Source organism: Barbatula barbatula (genome assembly GCF_947034865.1).
Source record: "Barbatula barbatula genome assembly, chromosome: 4".
Classification (NCBI taxonomy): domain Eukaryota; kingdom Metazoa; phylum Chordata; class Actinopteri; order Cypriniformes; family Nemacheilidae; genus Barbatula; species Barbatula barbatula.
In genome coordinates, this window is record NC_136768.1 from 6446635 (window position 1) to 6467453 (window position 20819).

The following is a 20819-nucleotide window of genomic DNA, read 5'->3' on the forward strand; positions in this document are numbered from 1 at the left end:
GGGATATTTTTTATTTATTGTTAGTACATGTATAAATCTTTTATTTTGTATGAAAGTGTGACGAGAGGCCATTTCAGAACAGCTACAATTTCCCCCAGAAGCTTGAAAACACTTACATATACACAGGAAAATATATCATAACACTGACATGTAATAGTCCAGTGACACAATCAACAGCTCGTTTTGACTCGAATTGTCACTAAAGACGAAAATAATTAAAAGTTTACAATTTCTAGGACTACAAATTTGAGTCGTCCGCTGTTTATGACGTTTACTAAAACACCGCATAGAATGAAGGGGACACCTTTCGGCGCGTCTACACGACGTCACGCGCGGAGGGATAGAAGTTAGCTCTGAGAGAGAGCTGTGCGGGCAGAGGACTACCAGTACTATCCGCTGCGGACAGAAAGTGGAGAGCGAAAAATAACTCGAGAACCGACAGCCTGCCGTATGCCAATGTTCAAAAATATACAGTTTCGATAGAGGCCAAGGGATCAAGAATCAGACGCAGAAGATTTCAGCTTTGGTCATCTGAAAGAGGAGAGCATAAAGATGTCGTCTCCAAGTCCGGGCAAAAGACGAATGGACACAGACGTGGTGAAACTGTATCCTTTCAAATATAAACAACACAAATACTGTAAAGCTGTAGCTAACAAAAACCTCCAGTATTCGTGACAATCGTCCGAAAACATATCTCACACTGTCTTTAAACCGTCCTGCGTGTTCGCGTGATGTGAAAAACAGTTGTCAAAGCCATTAAAATCGTTAACTGGAAGGTGATCAGCTTTTGACAACAAAAGTGTTTTGATGGTTGTCAGTGCGGCCAGCAACAAAGCCACGAATCGCAGACGTTTGTTTCTCAAATAACACAATTCGCCGACTAAAGCTAAAAATAGGATTTTTCTCGATCACATTTGTACGTTGTCCGTGTTCAAAGGCAGAAATGTTGAGGATTATTTATAGCAGATGTATCGCTGTGTCCTCTTGTGTGTTTTTCGCGTCGCTTTGCTCTTATTTACTGGTGTCAAAGCCACATTAACACTTGACATCGGCTGGATTCAAATGTACATTTGTACAAACAACATTCAGATATCTCTATTTATGTAACATCCGACGAGAAAAGACATGTTTTCGATTTAAAAAGGGAACGTTACTCTTAATGCATTTGGCCTGCTAGCGAGTTAGCACAACCAACATAACAGCCAGTTATTTATTTATTTCGGATTGTTTTTGTTCCCGGACGATTGTCCAAATAGACATCTGCAGGTCTGCTTTTGTCTGTAAGCACGGATATATTTATACAAAATAAAGGGAATAAACAGGATGCGCATGTACAGTTTGTTGATGTTAATAATGGTAAACACGACGCTATGTTTAATCCAGCAAAGCACTTGACATAATAACACATCAGAAATGAGACAAACTTCACATTTAGTCATTGCACAACCCTCACATGGGTCGAAATGACGTTTGTATTAATGTTTTTCTCCCTTGCGTGGAGAATCCATCTTGTTTTTCTGGCTTTTGTTAAGGTTGGATGTTCTCGTTTGGGGTTAAACGTGTTGACAGGATATTCATTTTCTCTCTTTTTCTGGTTTTAAAGCTTTCGACGCGAGGAGGGGGGAAGTTGTGCTGTTCATACAGTCGTTGGGGTGTGGATGTTGACTTTGTGTCACAACAAACCATAAGAATCCGTGTAGTTTACATGTCATGACACACGACAAAAGTTTTGTTATCGCACACTTTTGCTGCAGTGGCCTCAAAAATCGGTTGTGCGCGTGTACATACATTCGTGTGTGTTTTGGTGCTGTCAGTGTGTTTTGTTTTCGTGTCTAAACATCTACAACTCATGTTGTATTCAACTGTGATGTCGTGTTTTTCACGTTTGGTTGATCATTTATGAAACGATGCGGTGTCGTTCTGTGTTACAGCAAAAAAAAATGCTTGCTCTAAAGATTTGTAAAGTTTCGTGATTCACATTGTATGCACTCGACCTGTTCATGAGTAGTTAATGCCGATGAATTGTAATTGTATGCAGGGTAATGAAGTGCGTATTTAAAAGGCCAGTGTGAAACTACGTTGTAAATCATAAAAGACTCGGGGAATGTCTCGATATGTTTTTGTCTTCAGCAGTAGGAACTTGCTTTTTGATTGGGCTCTCTGTTACTACCCGGAAACTGCTTGTAGGCGGGACTAAACAGTTGAATGACAGTTTTTCCTACTTGAAGATCAGAATCTGGGCTGGGAGATGGAGGGTAAAGGTGGAAAGCTTTTATTTCTTAAAACAGCTGATGGCGTGGGCAAATATTTTGACAGCACTTCAAGCAGGTGTGACAAGTACGGCCTTTCAGAGCAGTTAGGCGGAGGAATTCACACAAAGATAAATACAGTGATGATGTCATTTTGACCTCCTGTATTGTTATTTTGGATTCCCACAAGCCTTTTACTAGGACAACACGAGCACGGTTATTGTCCAGACTGGATTTAAATGTAAAATATTTAAAAAAAATCTTTAATTTTACCTTTTCTGGATGTTGGAGTAGAATAGGAGCCATTTACATGTCAATGTAAACACTTGTGGTTCTGTGGAAACATTGCTCTGTTTGCCTGAGCATCAGTATAACCAAATAAATAGTTTTGGGTCTTTCCGTGATGCTAGTGGCACTGAAATTGTACTTAACCTTTAAAGTGACTTTTGCCTCAAGATAGTGTTTGAAACATAAGAAGTCAAACAATACCAGACTGACATTTCAGAATGAACTTGTACCCGATGGCTCGAAATGTAAATCATTTTTAGACATTTATGTACCTGCTCTATTACATATTTTTGTAAAACGTACGAGTTGCAGCTTTAAATAAGTTTAATAATGCAGCGATTTGTAGATGGTCTAGAACAGGGATGGGAACGTCTTTGGTGGGTTGACTAGTAGATTTCTCCCATTGCTTGGAGCTTTTGCAAAACACATGCAAAGAAGCCCATCCTCCCCTAAAATGCGCAGTAACAGCCATGAGAAATCTCAACTTAAATACCCTATCCCATTATGTGTAGACCGACAGGCGTATGACAACTGGGAACAGGTTTCCAAAGTTCCTCTTGTGGCTTAGGGCAGTTGTTTGCAACTGCGTGGTAGTCCTGCTGCATGTGATTTAAGCATCATTGTGTTTAAAGCGCATCGGTTTGGTTAGTCACTGCTGCATTCTCCCTTTGACCTCTATGTGTAACCAAAACCTGAAATTCATACCTCCTTATAAAGGACAGGATTGGCAGGAGGACCAGTTAGACAGTGTCGTTCCGATGATCGGACACTGCGATCATCCATGCGCCGTAATTTGCTTCAGGCACACCAGAGAGCTGCAAATCTGGAGCATGCTCAACTGGGAATTCGCAAAATAAATGTCAGAATGACCTCGCCGTGCCGAGCTCCCTTAAGCACTTCCTAAGCTTGAGAGAGAGAGATGATGACCCGTCTTTGACATCACCAGATACTTCTGAAACATGTTCAAACAGGTCAGAGCTTGCTGTTCACATGCAGCAGCATGGAATAGCATAATGTCAATATGTTGCGTAACATCTGTTGCACTTCTCATTTGGTTTATCGTCTGTTATTTGTGGGATGTGGGTCTGTGAATTAATATATCCGAAACTCCTGATTTAATCAGCATAGACTTGAGCTCTGCTGGATCTTATCTTGTGTTTTTTTTCTACGCATTGCCAACCCGTAATCTGTTTATCTAACCAAATGTAACAGAAGGGCTCATTTCATACTGATTTCATTGGTTTTAATGTGCACCAATGGTTAACAAGGTCAATTTACATTGCGAGTGTAATGATTTATCCTCATGAAATCTTTAGCAATCGGTCAGGTGTACCATTTCACCGAGCACCCAAAGGTTTGACTTATCTTGTTTGCAATGCGTTTCACAATTTTTGTCGAATCAGTTAAAGTTCTCGTGGCTGAAACTGACAGCTTTATTGTTATGTTTTCATATTTACAGTGATGTGACTGAGCCATTCCCATTTTAGAAAGTGGCCTTCACTCACATTACAAAACTCGAATTGTTCTAAATCTGTATTGCTTTGTTGAAATGTTGAACACAGAGAAAGATATTTGAAAGAATGCTTATCACCAAATAGTTCTTGGCCACCATTGACTACCATAGTACCATTCGTCCAAATATATTTCTCTGTGTTCATCAAACAAAGACATTTATGCAGATTTGGAACCACTAGAGATCGAGTAACTCATGGTTATTTTTGGGTTAACTGTCCCTTTAATAAGTGCTGGTCTTGTTGATCTCTCTGAGGATTTATTTGAAAAATGAGAATACATTTAAGACCTTTTTATAAATGCTGTAATGGCCACTGGGATTGCTGTTAGCTCTTGCATATTTTTTTAAATATGCCCTCATTTTAACCATCAACCGAGCATTCCTTGGTTAATATTGACTGGTGAGAAACAGTAGAGGATTATGAACGAAAAGTTTACCCAAAAACGAAAATTTCACAAGCGACCATCTCAGGCTGATTCGCACCTTACCACGAGAACGCAGTCTTTCTTTGGCAAGGAGTAGCTGTCATAATATCAGCTGTTGTCAGCCTCAAGGTTTGTCACAACACTCCATGTATGTGTCTTTGCAAGAAGGGGGAGTGGCTTGAAGCTCACAGGGTACAGCTCAAGGTAGGGATTCTTAGTATGCCAGCATTTATTGTTAATCGAGGTAAGATGTAGGAAGGTTTGAAGTTGTTCAGGGGTTTTCAGGTGCCTGAAGTGGAACGAGGGACAGTGCAAACGTCCTGTGTGTTTAATGGAGTGCGTTGGATTCCCGTGGTGCTGAGGCAGAGGGCCTGGTGTGTAGCACCAAGCTTTATCCGGTGTGAGATGACATCTGGCCTGCCCCGTTTGCTGGAGTCTCATAACCTCACTGCTCGTGCCCATCACCATTTCATCCACATCCTTATTTTGTATTTGTTTATATGAATATATATTAACATGCCTTGTAAAACAATTGTGTGTTATTTATAGTTTAAAGAGAAATAATTTCCTTGAATACATACATTTGAATGAATCTCTTTAGCAGAATCTTATACAGTAATATTGTAAAGTGTTGTTTCCGTTACAATCATTGTAACAGACAGGGAAAGCAAATAGCCGGTTCGTGGATGCGTCTGTCCCCTGACAGTGGGAGATTTGAGGCCCTCTGTAATCCCACAATAACACGGCGGTTTCCTGCACGCATGGCCAAACTCGGGCTGAAAAACAGATGCACTCCTAGTTCCTCTCTTTGTCTGATGATGTGGGGCTGCGGCGTGCATGCGTGTCCCCCTCCTTTGAGAATAAATGAGACGCTTTTTACAACGTTCCAAAACACACAACGATCACCTCTTTGATCAAATCTAAAAGCCGAAGATGAATTGATGGAATTGGCCCTGTTAAATTTGATAATCAGATTATCTTTGATGTGCATTTATATCTTCCTGACCTATATTGGACTATCTGAGAGTGTAATAATAGGATGGATATGGCAAGTTTAGTCGCTCTTGTTTATTTGAAGTATTGCGACGGTGCGAGGCGTGTAATCAGCTGATGTACAGATGCTTAATCAGAGCACTGCAGGATGTTTCAGGTGATATGCGTGCCTGAGCCGTGGTGTGTTGAGAGCTGATTGACCCTGCCCTTTGTAACCCCTTTAGAAACCTGCTTAGAGCAGCCAGAAAACCAAGATTAGGCTTTTTGTGTCTTTTGTATGTATATGTAGATGTCAGCAACTCTCGGTCTGAAAGGAAACATGCCACCCATTAATGTGACAAAAGGTAAAAGCGGCTTGATCAAACTTGTTTGGAACATTATTAGGTAATAATAATCTTCCAAGTATACTGCAGATTCCAGAACAGATCATTTGGTGCCGTTCTTTTTAGTGAACTAACTGGTGAATCAGACTGAATAGAACATAGTCATTGGTTTGAAGTACTAAATCGGTCCGACAGCTCACTACCTCATTCACTCGGCTTGGATGACTACACTGATCTGAAGGATATTATGTAGATTATGTTTAAAACAATATAAAGATGCAAATCTGATAATTTATAATTGAATGCTAGTTTTATCTCCAAATTAATGTAGAAACAACATGTTTCTTAAAAAGCATCATTTTATGAATGAAAGGCTACATTCTGATATTGTTGGCTTTGCAACTGATGTCTTTATTAAATATATAATTTAACTAATCAGACCCATTATAATATAAAGAAAATTAATGAAGGTCTCATACACTTTAGAGTCTTTCCTGCTCAATACGTGAAATACAGAAGAATCCTCATTAAAGCTACAAAATCACATTGATTGATTGATTTTTTTTCTTTTATTCTTTGATCAACATTAGTCTGTCGCGTTGAGCTGTGTTCCACAGCCATAAACTGTCAATCTAGACTGGATGTGACAAACATTTCATTCGCGCCTAAATAGTTTAAAGACCTATAAGAATAAAAGCGTGATTATATAATCTAACGCTAGACAATGATGACAGAAAAATGTTGCCTTAATTTGAAGAAATAAATCTCATGCGTTAACACTTTAACGTTGACAGCCCTAATATATATATATTTAGAGCCGTGGAAAAAAAAATCAAATATTTTCAAAATTATTTTCAGTTTTTCTAAATGTTCTATTTCTATGTCATACTGTGAAGCACTTGCAATATTTCTCCCACATAAAAGGTTACATTTGCATTTATTTACAGAAAATAAAAACTGGAGAAACAGGTGAAAATAACAGAAAAGATGTTCTGTATTTTATCAGACCTCAAATACTGCAAAAAAATACTGTAAAGCAATACAACAGTAATATTTGTACATGTATATAGATATTGTTTATGTAATAACTTCGATTATTATAACAGTTTTCATGTGTCTTGTAAGGCTGTCAGTCTTTCTCATTACTGAAGTTTGATTTTGTTGAAATTCAGCAGACACTGGACTGGAATGGCCACAACACATCTAGAAGTTCTTATTTATTTTCCGTGGCTGTATATTGGAAAATTTGGTTTTGTTATTTTCAACAGAGTCTGAGTCTTATTCTCACAAAGTGTGAGACGTACCAAGTCACATTGACAAGCAAAAAAAAGTACTCTGCTATAATAGAGTGAATATGTATTTCTTCCCCTAATCATTTCCATTTTATCATATTTTAGTGGTTCTTTAAATACATTTTGGGAACCCTTGTTCTGGGACGTAGAGTGGACAAATAAGCATTTTAATAACATGATGGTGAAATGACACTAAACAGAAGACTGACTGAAAACTCCTTGTAGTACTATGTTGCTGTTTGTCTTTGGAAATGAGAACAGGTTCTACTTGGCCGCTGCATGGGTTTGACATTATGGCTGAGACTGGCATTTAGCTAGTTTGGGTGTTCACAACCTGGCCTTAAGAGAGCAAAAATATATTTTATTTGCCGTATTTCCTTTTAATGCCTCTACTGCTGGACTTATTAGCATAGAATATGCTAATTATGTTCCTTGTTAACTAGTTCATGCATTCACTTTCGGTCTTCATTCTTGGATAACAGAATTTCATGAGCGGCCATGTCATTGAATCGTTCACCATGTGGGACACAAGTAGTTCATACGTTGCATTGCACAAGTTGCAGTTTTCTAGCCAGGAGAGCATTTCCATTTTGATTTTACTGCCTTTGAACTGTGGCTTCAGACTGGCATTGATATGTAAAGTGTGTCGAGGCTTTCTTTTTCTGTCTCTTCTGGTCCATCAGTATTCTCGGCTTATGTGCAGGCCTCTGGGATACGTTTGTATCCCAACACGGTGCTTCAGATTACAGCATTCCACTTGGAATAGGAAACCTGTGATGTCGGAGGTTAGCCACTCACATGCACGTGTACATTTTAGGATTGTTAAGTGCGTGTGGGCAGTTTTGTGTGGTTGCTTTGAATAGGGAAATGGATTTTAGGAAAAATGACACTGATCCTGGTTATTTCCCTTACAGAGAACAATCAATGCACATTAAATTAATAGAAACGATAAAGACATCTGGCTTCAGATTAAAAGTGAAGGTTTGTCAAGTTATGTGATATTGGTTTCTTTAAGAGAGTATTGCAGCAGACATGCACATCTGAAACCACTTTTTTACTGCTGAAATTGTCATTCTCCGTGATGTCATTTCCTGTCCTTAAGGTTGAAGCAGGCTTTATACTTTTCTTAGCTGTAATTTGTAAGCCTCCCAGATGTAAAACCATACACAAGGTGGTGTCAACTGATTTTTCCAGTTTTTTTGCTCCTTTCCTCACAAGTTAAATAATTGTCAAATGTATTGTTTTTTGCCACAGTGACACAAGTAGGCAAATCTGTTGCCAAATGGGTGTACGTTCACTTGGCTAAAAGCCCTGGATATGTTCAGCCTCAGAGACTATCTTGTTAACATAAACAAACACATTCTTACATTTGTTCTTTGTGATCCAGTGTTGCCAACAGAAAGCATTATTGTGTAGCTACTACATTTCCAGTTCAGTCTTCAAAGCTACTTGTGAACTTCTTTATGGAACCTTGTGTGAATTGGCTTCAGGCATAACGGACACCATTAAAGGACAAGGTCCGTTCTAGCCATATGTGCCAAAGGTGAGCTGGGCTTCAACCCTGCTAAACACACAATCACGATGGTCAACATTTCCACCAGCTCAAGGTAACACCGAGACTGGCTCCATAGTGCTCATGCATCTGTTTTTAGTCATCTTCATGTGTATTTTAATATGCATCCATAGATGTTTTCTTACACCGACAGTGTGCAGTGTCCCCCCTCCCCAAATAGATGCAGCTAAAAATACCCCCATGTACTTTTATAGCTTAAACATAACCATGAATAGATCAGTGTATTAAAAAGGGTGATATGCTTACATGCTCTGTCAGTTTTTGTGGGACCAAGTAGTCATTATTTCTTGCTTGGGTTAAAGGGCAGCTATGTGGCGGGGTGAACGATGCGAATAAAGTTACAAATCTAGCAGGTAAACGCTTTTAGTTGTGCTTCATTGAAGGAGAGTGGTGGAGCTAAATCCTCACCCTGTTATGTACTGTACACACACACACGACCGCCTGCTGTTTGCTTTTAGATCAACAGATGCACACTTATGTGCCAGTATGTCCCATAGGTATGTGATATGCATGTTAGCAACGGCGACAACGTTTATTCAACATACCTCAAAGATGGTTCCAGATGGCTACTAATATGCATGTAATACAAACAGGGCATGTTAATACGAAGTGGTTCATAGTAGTAATATAAGCATCTATAAAAAGCCCATATAATGTAGATCACATGTTTGCATCTGTGCTGTACGTCTCACACATGTATGGAATATATGCAATATAGAGGCCCAATAATAAGCAAGAATTTGAAAATTGGCATTTTAATGTGTGGGGTCACTGTTTTGACCGGTGTGCTCGGACGAAATTGTTGCTGTGGGACAGTGAGATCCATCTGTATACAGCTTCACACCAAGCAACAGTGGACCTTATTGACTTCCATTGTTTGGCACAAAACCACTGGGACATTTCACAAAATATCTTCTCTTGTGTTCCACTGAAGAAAGTCAAACAGATTTTCATTTTGGGGTGAACGGTCCTTCTAAAGCAGTGACTTAACTGGAAGATTGAAAAACAGTAGCTTAACTGTGCTTCTGTCAACGATGGTTTACTAACCATTGACAGACGTCTCTATGGTTCCAGTTCCTTCTATTACTTCAGTTCGCCGACGCCAAACTTGTTAAACTTCTGCCATCCATGTTAACGTAACGAAAATCCTATGATTATACCCTTAAAACTAATGTTACCCAGGTGGGCCGCACATATAACATAACTTCAGTCCAGAGCAGAGCAGATTTACACAGCGAGTCATTGAGGCAGGCAGGCAGCTGCCCGGGGAAGGTGTGAGGTTACACTAGGATAGGAAGCTGTTTTGAGGGCTGCTGGCATGGCCATAAATGGCGTCCTTTTTAACCCATTTTAAACCCATGCAAATTATGACCCATTTTCAGTATCTGGTTAAATAAAACTTAAGGCGACTGTTCTCTTTTTCCATCTGTGAACTTCTGTACTTCCTTTCAGTGTGTTGTGCAGACTCAAATCTCCCACACTTCCTGTCTTTCATCCGCCTAATTTGAGTAAAATGGTGTGTGTGGCTGTGAGTGCATGTCTGCAGACAGAGAAATTATTGCTGTGTTTTTGCACAAAAAGTTTTTGTTCACACTGCAGACTGAACCGATTTGTTTTGTAGATCTGATTCTTGGGGTCGATTATTCACACTTTCATTTTGCAAGTGGTGAAATCGGATCTATTTGTTAAGACCGTGAAATGAATATCTGGTGTTTTGGCATTGGTTGCTATGGTAGTGATGTAAGCATCGCACTACGAAAACTTAAAGGGATAGTTCACCCAAAAAAGAAAACTCTGTCTTTATTTACTTGTCCTCAAGTTGTTCCAAATCTGGGCACTATTAACTTCCATTGTAATTTTTCCTACTATGGTAGGCAACGGTGGCCGAGAACGGTTTGGTTACAAGCATTCATCCAAATATCAGACCAAAGACATTTATACAGATTCGGAACAATTTGAGTGCGAGTAAATTGGGATGAACTGTCCCTTTATTGAATGAGTAAAACAACTGGAACTAACATAGTGTTGTGCTCTGTCGCACTTAACGTTAGGTTCAATGTTAGGGTCAATAACACAAACTCCTGTTTTGGCTATTTGGTTTATGGGAGGAACCAAGCATGACTGTGCTATTTAATACTTGTGTACTGTGAACTCCAGACGCTACTGTTAAGACACAGTAGGTGAACTAAAGTTGTCAGAGTGCCACAAATTACAAATGCTCCGGACAGAATGTCCACAGCCCCTGGCATCAACATGAATATTTTACATCACGACGGTCACACACACACATCAGGCCTGCGGGAGAACAGTGATGTGTTATCTTTAATCATCTGTAAGTAACGTGGAGCTAACAAGGAGACCGTTTTTCACACAGTTGGGAGTGGGTAAAGATTTTCCCTGCACCAGTCGTTGGCATTAGTGTCTGGAGAACGAAATTCTCTCTCATGTTTGTTCGTAATGATGAATGAAGGGGGTTTGGGGAAAGGACACACTCGTATGCTTAAGAGTCTTTATGGACACCACTCCTCACCCACGGCGAATCTGAGTAAATGGAGAGATTTGTTGCTGTAGGATGGGAGGGAAGGCAAACCTGCCGATTGTGTTTGTGTCTTTCTCACGTAGACAGATTGAATACTAACTCTGTGACTCATGGTGCGATTTAACACGGCCGTCAGGTTAGGTTTAGCAGCGTTAAGGAAAACACTGACATCACACTTACCTGTTCGTCCGACTATGTGCCTGTATTACAGTTTTTATCTCATTTTTGTTACTGTTTCTTTGTTGTTTATTTGAAACAAGTGGAAAAACCAAGCCACATAGCTGCTGGCGTTTTTTTCTTTTACTTTTCAAAGCACCGTGCAAGACAGCTTCCGTATGAGATCATCTACCCAAACGCATGCTTGTCTCAGCCTGTTTGTTCACACGAGTTTACAAATATTCGTAATAATGTGCTCACAACATGACATTGTGCAACCAACTGTGACAGCTGGACAGAATCTATGCTTTCCAAAATGTTTCAAAATATCTTGTTTTCTGTTCAACAGGACAAATCATTTTATAAAGCAATTTTTTCCGACTGTGATAGTCCGTAGTTCCCCAGAACTGTTTGGTTACAAGCCTTCTTCCATATATCTATCTTCGTGTCCAGCCTGAACAAAGAAATGTATTCAGGTTTGGAACAACTTGAGGGTGAACTAATCCTTTTAAAGGGCGTACAACTAAAAATTTAGTGGATGAAATAGTACAGCACAGCTGTGTGTGAAGAACTTGTTTGGCAGAAGTCTAGAATTTAGATTTTTTGAGCGTACTGCCCCTTTAAATCTTTAGGTTATTGATCTGACGTGTAAACATGGGATTACATTATACACGTACGATCAAGAACATTGCATTGCGTTGTATACTATGGCTTAATCTGAACAAATGAGGATGAGATAGGTGGGTAGACATCATATGAGAATTACAAACGGACCACTTGTACATCAAAATTGGACACATTGCTTTTATCCAAAGCAGCTTACAGTACCTTCAATTTTATTAATCAGCATTTGTGTTCCCTGGAGATCAAACCCATGACCTTGGCGTTGCTAATGCAATGCTACAGGAACAATTAATAGCTGTCTATTTTAAATCCGTGTCAACAATGCCTCAGAGGAAGAACGTGTGCTATATTCCTTCTGAGAATTGTTGAATCATCTCGCGTATTAAGGGTGTTTAATCAACGATGCAGAAGATGGCTTGCAGATCAAAGTGAATGAGGTGTTGCGAAGGTGTAGGGCGACGTGACATGTTTTTTTCTGCATGTACTGAAAGTATGAATCTCTCACTTCCTGTGGGGTTATTGTGATAAAGGAAACAGCAGGCCAGTATATTAAGCTGCCTTCAAAGACTATTTCAAGTGTGAGTGTAGAAAGTGTTCATACGAAACAGGCACGAGCCTGTATATATGCTTTCTTGTGTCTCTCCTAAAACACCCCCTTCATCTTTATATGACTGTACGATCTTCGAACGGCCACATTCCTGAACTAAATCTGATCTGTTGTGATAAAGAATTGAACATTCCTCATGACTTAACAGTTCGATCTTCAGCTACCATGTCTCTGTTGATACCTGTGTGTCTCATGTTGTTCAGATTTAAAGGAACAGTTCACCCAAAAATGTCAATTCTGTCATCATGTACTCGCCATCAAATTTCGTTGTTCTGCTGAACACAAAAAACGGAAGAATATTTGTAACAGATCTGTGGCACTATAGACTTCCATAGTGTCAAAACGATATTAGTCTTTTAAACATTGATTATTTTTTCCCATATAGCTTCCATTTACCTACAGTCATTTAAAATTCATACATTACAATTTCAAAAAAACCTAAACACGTTCGCCTCTCCGATCGGGGCAGCTCGAGTGTGCCGTTGAAATCACAGCCGAACCTACACAACAGCTGACACACGATACACATTGATTGCATCATCAGATTAAACAAACATGACAATGGCCAAGTCTGCTTGATAATACTGAGTTTATGGAATCAAGCAGAGATGAAGGACTCTTTTAGGATGCCCTGGTCTCGGTTGTTAATGTATGTATTGTCTTGCTCGGCCAGGGTCTGACTTCTGCTGTCTGGGCTGGCAATATGAGAAGTGACAAGCTGACAGCCATAGCTAATGACAGCAGCGTTGTATTGAGTTGCCTCATGTCTGTTTGCGCATCGCCGGGTGTGTTTTTGCAATTTGATCTGTTGAACTGCACCTAATTATACTTATTGACGATCGATGGATAAAGTGAGAATCTTTGCAAATACCTTGATTTATCTGTTTGAACAGACTTGACTTTAAGTAGCTGGAAAGTCTATTTTTGTGTTTCGCTCCTGAATAGTGGCCTTTTATAATTTGAGGTTAATGGTCATTTTTGTAAACTCATCATCAAATCTAATCTGATCCAGATTAAACTTCATAAAGAGCTCACAGGGGAATGTTGAACCTTCCAGTGATGTTTTGTCTGTAAAAAAATGTGAGTGTGTTTTTGTTGCAAGTTGGTTTGACTGATATGGAATGCTTGAATTTGCCTTAACAGTTTTCTTATAGCATTGAGAGTAAACATGAAGTAACGATCTTGAGTGGACTCAACGAATTTGTAGTCAAGTTTTATGGACCACAAGGAAGTAAGTATTTATTTATTTTGACCTCTGCATTCAGCTGTAACCCATACATTAATTATCTCAACCATTAGCTTGTATTGTGTTGTTATTATGTTTTTATTGTTTACAATAAAGTATAAATAAATAAAGTTTTCGTTTATTATTATTATTACTGTTATTGTTGTTAATAATGTTATTGTTATTGATATTAATTCTCTAATTACAATTCTCTATAACAAGTGTTTCCTCCTCCATTTTCTTTTTTTAGCTCTGGTGTGAAATTTAACTTCACAAAATGAGAATTAGTCAGTCCATGCCTCTAACTAGCCATCAGATGAATCATAGATGACAAAATAGCTAATTTAACCACGCTCACCCCACACATGTTCTAGTTTCGGACGCGCCGTCATTGGTCACCAAAAAAAGAACTCTGTGGAGTGTGTTTTTGTTGTAATCAGGCTCCATGTCAAAACCGAAACGAGGATTCGGTGTGGCATCTCCAGCATTGCCACCTTTCCTAGTTAGAGCTGCTAAGTCACACAGGTCATATTGCAGAAGGCTATTCTTGGATCGAACGCGTGTTGAACTGTGCCCCAACAAATCCAGATCCGACAACAGCAGTGCACATGTGTACGCACCCACACGTGTTCCTTTAAATGCACAGTTTATAATGATCAAATTAGGTAGTATTGTTGTGCCCACACACAGTCATTTTGGAATACAAAGACTTGTTCTCTTAGTCACTTATGTAGGCATTTTACTGCTTGTCTTTTCAAAACACGCAAACATCAGCACGTTGCATTGTGTCTTACTAGCCATTGTTTGTTTCTGTTTATTTGCGTCAGCACCGTATGAAGGGGGCGTATGGAAGGTGCGAGTAGATCTTCCTGACAAATACCCATTCAAATCTCCATCTATAGGTAATGTATTGCTTACACACGGATCTCAAAAGGACACTTAAATGTTTTCTGAAGCAAACCAAATTGGTGTGGTTTTAAAATGATGGGCGTACATTCCAAGAGTCACTCATGAGGTGTGTAAGGTGGATTCTTTTTCTGTGATGTCAATTTGTTTGATTTAAGACACAACAAGTGTTGTGCAATTCAGTTCTGTCTGTGATGTCAGCTTTATTCATCTCTTCACAGGATTTATGAATAAGATTTTTCATCCGAACATCGATGAAGCGTAAGTCTTCTTTTTATGAGAGATCAGCGCACATTAATGGCTCTTTAAAGCAGTTTTGTCCTTGGGGTCTTTTAGATGCCTTTTGAGCACTTAACACACGGTTTTATACGCGAAATGTGAATCACCCCTAAAGGTAATACACCAAAGCAATGTGAATCAAATTCTGTTAATATAATAATTTACTATAAATTGTGTTGAAAATAATAAGTGAACGCTATTTTTTAACAAAGCAAACGAATGATACCTGTTGCAAGTTGAACTCTTACACTCTGCGTGAGAGTGTAAAATATTTTAAGATTTCAAGTAGAAATATTTTTTATGCTTTTGTTTTGTGTTTCTTTAATGTGTCTGTTTTTTTGTCCAGGTCAGGGACCGTGTGTTTAGATGTGATCAATCAGACATGGACCGCTCTTTATGGTATGTGTGTGCATGTGATCTTCACCTTTCGATTCGCCCTTCATTTATAGATGTTTTCAAAGCAACAACATAAACAAACGCTTTTGTGGCCAAAACGTAACTTCTGTTAAACGTCCGCAAAGAATAGAGTCCCTGTAGATTATTCCTGATAACATGGAAAATAAATAACAAGTATAGCAAGTTAAACACACCTCTAGCCCAGCCAGCATTATTTTGGGAAGAACCGTTACTCGGCTAAACTTATAGCTAAAATAAATAAATTGTTTATTTAATAAAACATAATATGCCATAAAATTCAACAAATCATTTATTTAATACAATCATTATACAATCAAATATTAATAAACAGTTAATAAAATATAAATAGTTCCAGATCGATCAACAAACAGACCGGAAGTTAACTTCGAGCCAGGATCATGCTTCCGGTGAAACCGTCTATATTGTCAGATGTACAGGTTAGGAATAGAATAAACTGCATTGACGTGGCTTGAGAAATAGAGCGGATCGCCATGTACCATAATCCTCTTACCCTCTGTCAGTGAGCCTAATACCAATGCAAGGTCAGAGAAAAGCATCGCTTCACCTGACAAGCATGATAAATGTCTTATTTTGTTTTCTCTCCATAACAAAAACAGGTTTCAAATAGCTGACTTTGGTTTTTACATTGACAGCGTAGTTGGGTTGTTTCTACCTTTAATATATATGAGCTTTCTGGAAAGTGATGTTCTGATACATTATCCTCAATATATATTGTTTATTTGTTTGTTTGACAAGTAGCCATGTCACAAGCAAGGTCTCGATCAGCCCGTGGGGGTTTATTTTGCATAAAGACCAGCTGACCCCACATTATCCCTTGCTTAATTTAGATGTACTCAGCTGCCTTGTGCCATTGTCCAGTTTGTGTATTCGTATGAAAGAGTGACAGCCAGAACATACAGTCCTGCCTATGACGGAGCTACACGACTGCAGCTCTCGCACAAGAGAGATTAGACCATAATCACGTCACTCACCACAAATACTCAGATTTGTGCCACGTGTAAATCTCATAACACAAGATCCAGTGATCCTGTATTAAAGCCTCAGTTTCCTGTCTTTGTCCATGCAGATCTCACCAATATCTTCGAGTCGTTTTTGCCACAGTTGCTGGCCTACCCGAACCCCATCGACCCTCTGAACGGGGACGCCGCCGCCATGTACCTGCACCGGCCAGAGGACTACAAACAGAAAATCAAAGGTTATCTGAAGTGTCTTGTAGTTGTAGCCGTTTGGTTTAACCTCCATCTGGCCTCTTAGCTTATGTGTATCATCATACACATTTAGTTGTGCCTTTAAACAGCATTTCTCAGTGTATTGCAGCCATTCCTGTGCATTGTCTGCTGAATTCCAACATAAACAAACCTAGATGACAGTGAACTAACTTTGTGTGCAATATAAAAAGAATCTCCATTCTCTCTGACGGCATACCCCCTCTTTTTCCTTTTCACCCAGAATACATCCAGAAATATGCAACAGAGGAGGCCCTGAAGGAGCAGGAGGAAGGAGCAGGCGACTCCTCTTCAGAGAGCTCCATGTCTGATTTTTCAGAGGACGAAGCTCAGGACATGGAGTTGTAGTTAGGGGTGACAGTTTCTCCCCTTTACCACAGAGACTATATGATTTCCTAACCATGCGAAGCAGACTATAAAGATTCATATTTAAACAAGGTGATTTTTTTTATCGTTATTATTATTACTAAACCAGGATTTTTATGGATATCTAGCGTTGACGATGAATACAGCACCCTCTAGGTGTTCGGTCTCTACTTTCTGGTGTTTTTTTCCCTTGACCTCTCTTTCACTCTCTTACTCGCTCTCTCCGTCACCCCACCAAAAGACAGGCTTGTAGTGTTGCCCCGATTCCACCTTGGTAGCCGCGTAGCCGGAATGCATGTCATCGCCTCCCCTATCCACCTTTCAAACCGGATTCTAAACAAAGGCTGTATTTAAGCGGGGGGTGCCTATCTCTTTCTCCCTTGTGACGTTACTAACATATCCGAGACGCCTGCGAGTTCTGTCCGTGATGCCCTGACGTGTAAACCCCCTCAGATTAGAGGACTGTCTTCAGTTGGAGTTGTTTCTTTTGGATTGGACGCATTTTGCCAGACACATCCCCGTTTCTTCGATTCACCTCAGCGGTTTGATCGATTCCATTCGACCTTCCCAGTGCAAGTCATTTTGAATTATCGCCTGGTTGTCGTTTTTGTTTGTTTTCTCTTTGAACAGTGAAGATAAAAATGTTAGCCGAAGGAAAATGGCAGGTTATTTTGTTGATCCCAGTTTTCATTTTATTTGGGTCTCACCTTGGAGGAAATTCAGATGTTTCCACGCTGTGTCAAGATGATCATCAGGATTTTACAGAACCCCTCACTGATGGACAGGGTCGATTGTCATAAATGTTTTTGCCAATGAAAACTAGCCTTTGAGCGTTAGATGTATTGTTTGTTTTATTGGGTTACAGTGTTCTTAACTTTTCTGTTGATCGGTTTGCTGTCCCAACATTATAAAAACGTCTTTGCAAAGTAATTGGTGACCAAAAAACACTTTGTTGTGAAAATTTGACATGACAAAATCTTCACAAGCACAACCTATCCCTCATTTTAGTTTTCATTTGCAAAGAAAATTAATATGGCGTTTACCCTGACTAATGTCTATAGAATCCTTCAGTTCCACCGCTCCAGCTTGTCTGCTGTGGAAAATATCCCCGCCTCTCCCGTTATATTCCAAATCTTTTGACTTGAGTGTCGATTAAAGATGTAAATAACAATTTTCAACTAGCTCTGTTATTTTTGCTTTGTGGAAGCCCTGGATGTATTTGAAGACATCTCAAAATGTCTAGGAACAAGAGCACAAGTCTTTATTTTCTAGACACCAGAGGAACAGTGCAGTCCGTGCCCGGTCTGGCCTCTCCATGTTTCTTTTTCTTATGACAATATATGAAAAGAGCGTTTGTCTTTGTTACGGTCTCGCATCCTTTTCCGCTCCCTTTTTTGTACGTTGTGGTATGATACGAAATTGGAGTTGTGTAGGACTTAGAAGAAAAGTCGAAGAGACATTTGTAGAAATCATCTTTCCTATTGCTTGTGCATATCTACGCTAGGTGTTGTTTGACCTCATGTAGATCTAGTTAGTTTACTGGGTGGTGAAGTCAAAATGTTCATATGGATTTAGGTTTTGGTAACCTGCTTGTCCGAATACACATTATCCGGTGGATTAGGTTTGGTAAGATTTGCCTCCATCGGTTAGGATTCATAAGAACCTACTTGTGGTTTTAATTGAAGTGAGTAACATTTACTAACGTGGAGGTGAGTTTTTGCTGGCACGGCAGATGTGTTCTGTTTAAAGAGCTTTTGATTTTTAACACGCACCTGCAGATATCATCATATATGAAACACGAAGAAACGCATTTAGTTGGTTCGGTTGTGTTTATTCAGTATTCTCACATTATGACGCCAAACAGTCCGGATTCATTCATTGTCTGGAAAATAAAAGCTCCGCGGATGTCAGCCTCAGTGCAATAGCAAAGGGGATTTCTGTTCAAAATTTGGCTCGTGTGGTTCTTACAAAGCTGCCAATATTTATCCTCCAGAGTGGCTTTTTGCGTTCTGCCGTTTTCTCAAACCGATGTTTCACGGGCAAACCAAGAGTTTTGAAGTTTAGCCCGTGTCTAGAATTGGCCGAATAGTGCAATGAAGAAAAGTTCAAATATTTTCCTTTCTGGTTTTCTACATAAACACCATATTTCTCACCTGTATACAGTATTGTGTTTGACTGAGTGGTAGTCGAGAGAAGGACAGTGGACCGATGTGAAACTGCGTCTCTTAATCGGAGGGAGAGATGTTTGTTTTTTTACTTAGTTTCCCATACAAAACGGCCTTCCCACCCTTGTCTCTCAGATACATGAAAAATGCATCTCGATTGTGGTTTGGTTGGCATGGTAAACATTTTGTCATGTATAACAACAAACACACACAGTGTGTCATAAGAAACAACAAACTCTGCCTCTCTCTTTCTTTTATTTCTGCTTTCTTTTTGCTCCCTGGAGTTAAACCTTTAATACGAGGGGCAAAATGTGGACATTTAGTTCTAATATTTGTTTCTTTGTTTTTAACTGTCATGTCAAAGAGTAAAATTGAGTAAAGAATCCGAAAAATAAACCAATGTATTTGTGTGCTTCCATTTACACGTTTAATTTGAAATTATACTGAATTTGTGAATTTATTTTTTATTATTTACTAATTTTCAGATTTCTTTTTCCCCCCATGTCAATAAAACAGAGGCACCCATTTGGAGCAGGTAATATTGACAGTATCTTGTGTTTGAGAATAGGGGGCGCTCTTCTAAGTTTTTTTTAGTGTTTGGGGTGAAATAAACAATTTCAGTGTGTTCCTTTGTGTTTCGCACCTGTGCTTAAACACGCACTACGCCTCTACACACGTTCAGCAGTTATTAATGTCAAGATCTCCAGCCGTTTGTTTGATAGGGAGAAAGTGAGAGAGGGGAGGGGGAAGAAGAGTTTTGTCTTCCGGCTGTCATGGCCTCAGAGGCTTGTCCTGTTGGGCCTCTGGGTCGATGGCATCAAATCTCCTCTTGCATTTGTGTTGAGCAGCTCTCCAGTGCACTTTTGCATGCGTCTGGTGTAGAGTCCAGTCTAGTTGAGTCCTGGGTGTCCACTCCTTTAGTTTTTATACCTGTGCTTCAAAGGGTGCTCAGACATCGGGCATATGTGGGCACACAGCATGGATTTTCTTTAAAGTATCTGTATTTAGTACCTAGTGTGTGAAACGCTGATAAAAAATCGAAACATACACTTTTTGTTAATCACAGGTATTATGGTAATTTGCCCCTTTTTATTTCCTTATCCATTAACCTTACTCTTTATTTTTGCCTTTTCTTTTATCTTTTGCATTGTGAAGTGGGCATGCTTGTCACAAAGGACAAATGCTCTTTATCTATAGGATTATAATCTCTTAAATAGCTGTGTACAGTAAACTGTAATAACTTCTTTTTTTAATAAAATATTAAATGTGTACAAAATACTTTGCGTCTTGTTTTTTTGTTGTTATTTAAAATATTCAGGAATGTAAATCGAAATGTTCTATTTTAATTTAGAAGCAGCTCTGGGAGAACAAGCACATTCCTCTGTCTGTTTAATACATTTACTGTGTGTTGCCACTAGATGGCACGGACGATATAAAAAGCACTTTGTGACATGGATTATAGGCCTATTTTGAACAATGATAGTCAGCAATGCACAAATCGAAAAAAATTGTTTAAACGGTTATTCAAGCTTTTTATTAACACTTTGTCTAAAGACAATGCATCTTAGTCTGACCGATTTTTTGTGGGCAAAAACTATTTTAAAATGAGTATTAGATTAGATTAGATTAGAT

The 20819-nt window shown here is 39.2% G+C and overlaps 1 protein-coding gene across 3 annotated transcripts; it reads left to right on the top strand.

The window, feature by feature from the left end:
* Window positions 1–343: 343 nt before the first annotated feature.
* ube2h (ubiquitin-conjugating enzyme E2H) lies at window positions 344–20463 on the top strand. Of its 3 annotated transcripts, XR_013786510.1 has the most exons (8): window positions 350–605; window positions 13737–13813; window positions 14635–14709; window positions 14935–14974; window positions 15339–15391; window positions 16497–16625; window positions 16880–17094; window positions 19704–20463. XR_013786510.1 is itself a non-coding variant. In XM_079454191.1 (7 exons), the coding sequence occupies exons 1-7, from the start codon at window positions 553–555 to the stop codon at window positions 17002–17004; spliced, it is 552 nt and encodes a 183-aa protein (XP_079310317.1). In that variant the 5' UTR covers window positions 344–552; the 3' UTR covers window positions 17005–20463. The 3 variants fall into 3 exon arrangements, 2 of the variants coding, with proteins under 2 accessions (XP_079310317.1, XP_079310318.1); XM_079454191.1 differs by having other exon boundaries at window positions 344–605; window positions 16880–20463; XM_079454192.1 differs by having other exon boundaries at window positions 371–605; window positions 14635–14822; window positions 16880–20463.
* The last annotated feature ends 356 nt before the right edge of the window (window positions 20464–20819 follow it).

Coding starts and splice junctions, on each gene's coding strand:
- ube2h (XM_079454191.1), top strand. CDS start 553: ATGTCGTCTCCAAGTCCGGGCAAAAGACGAATGGACACAGACGTGGTG. Junction 13,814..14,634: donor GTTTTATGGACCACAAGGAA/GTAAGTATTTAT, acceptor TATTTGCGTCAG/CACCGTATGAAGGGGGCGTA. Junction 16,626..16,879: donor CTACAAACAGAAAATCAAAG/GTTATCTGAAGT, acceptor CTTTTCACCCAG/AATACATCCAGAAATATGCA.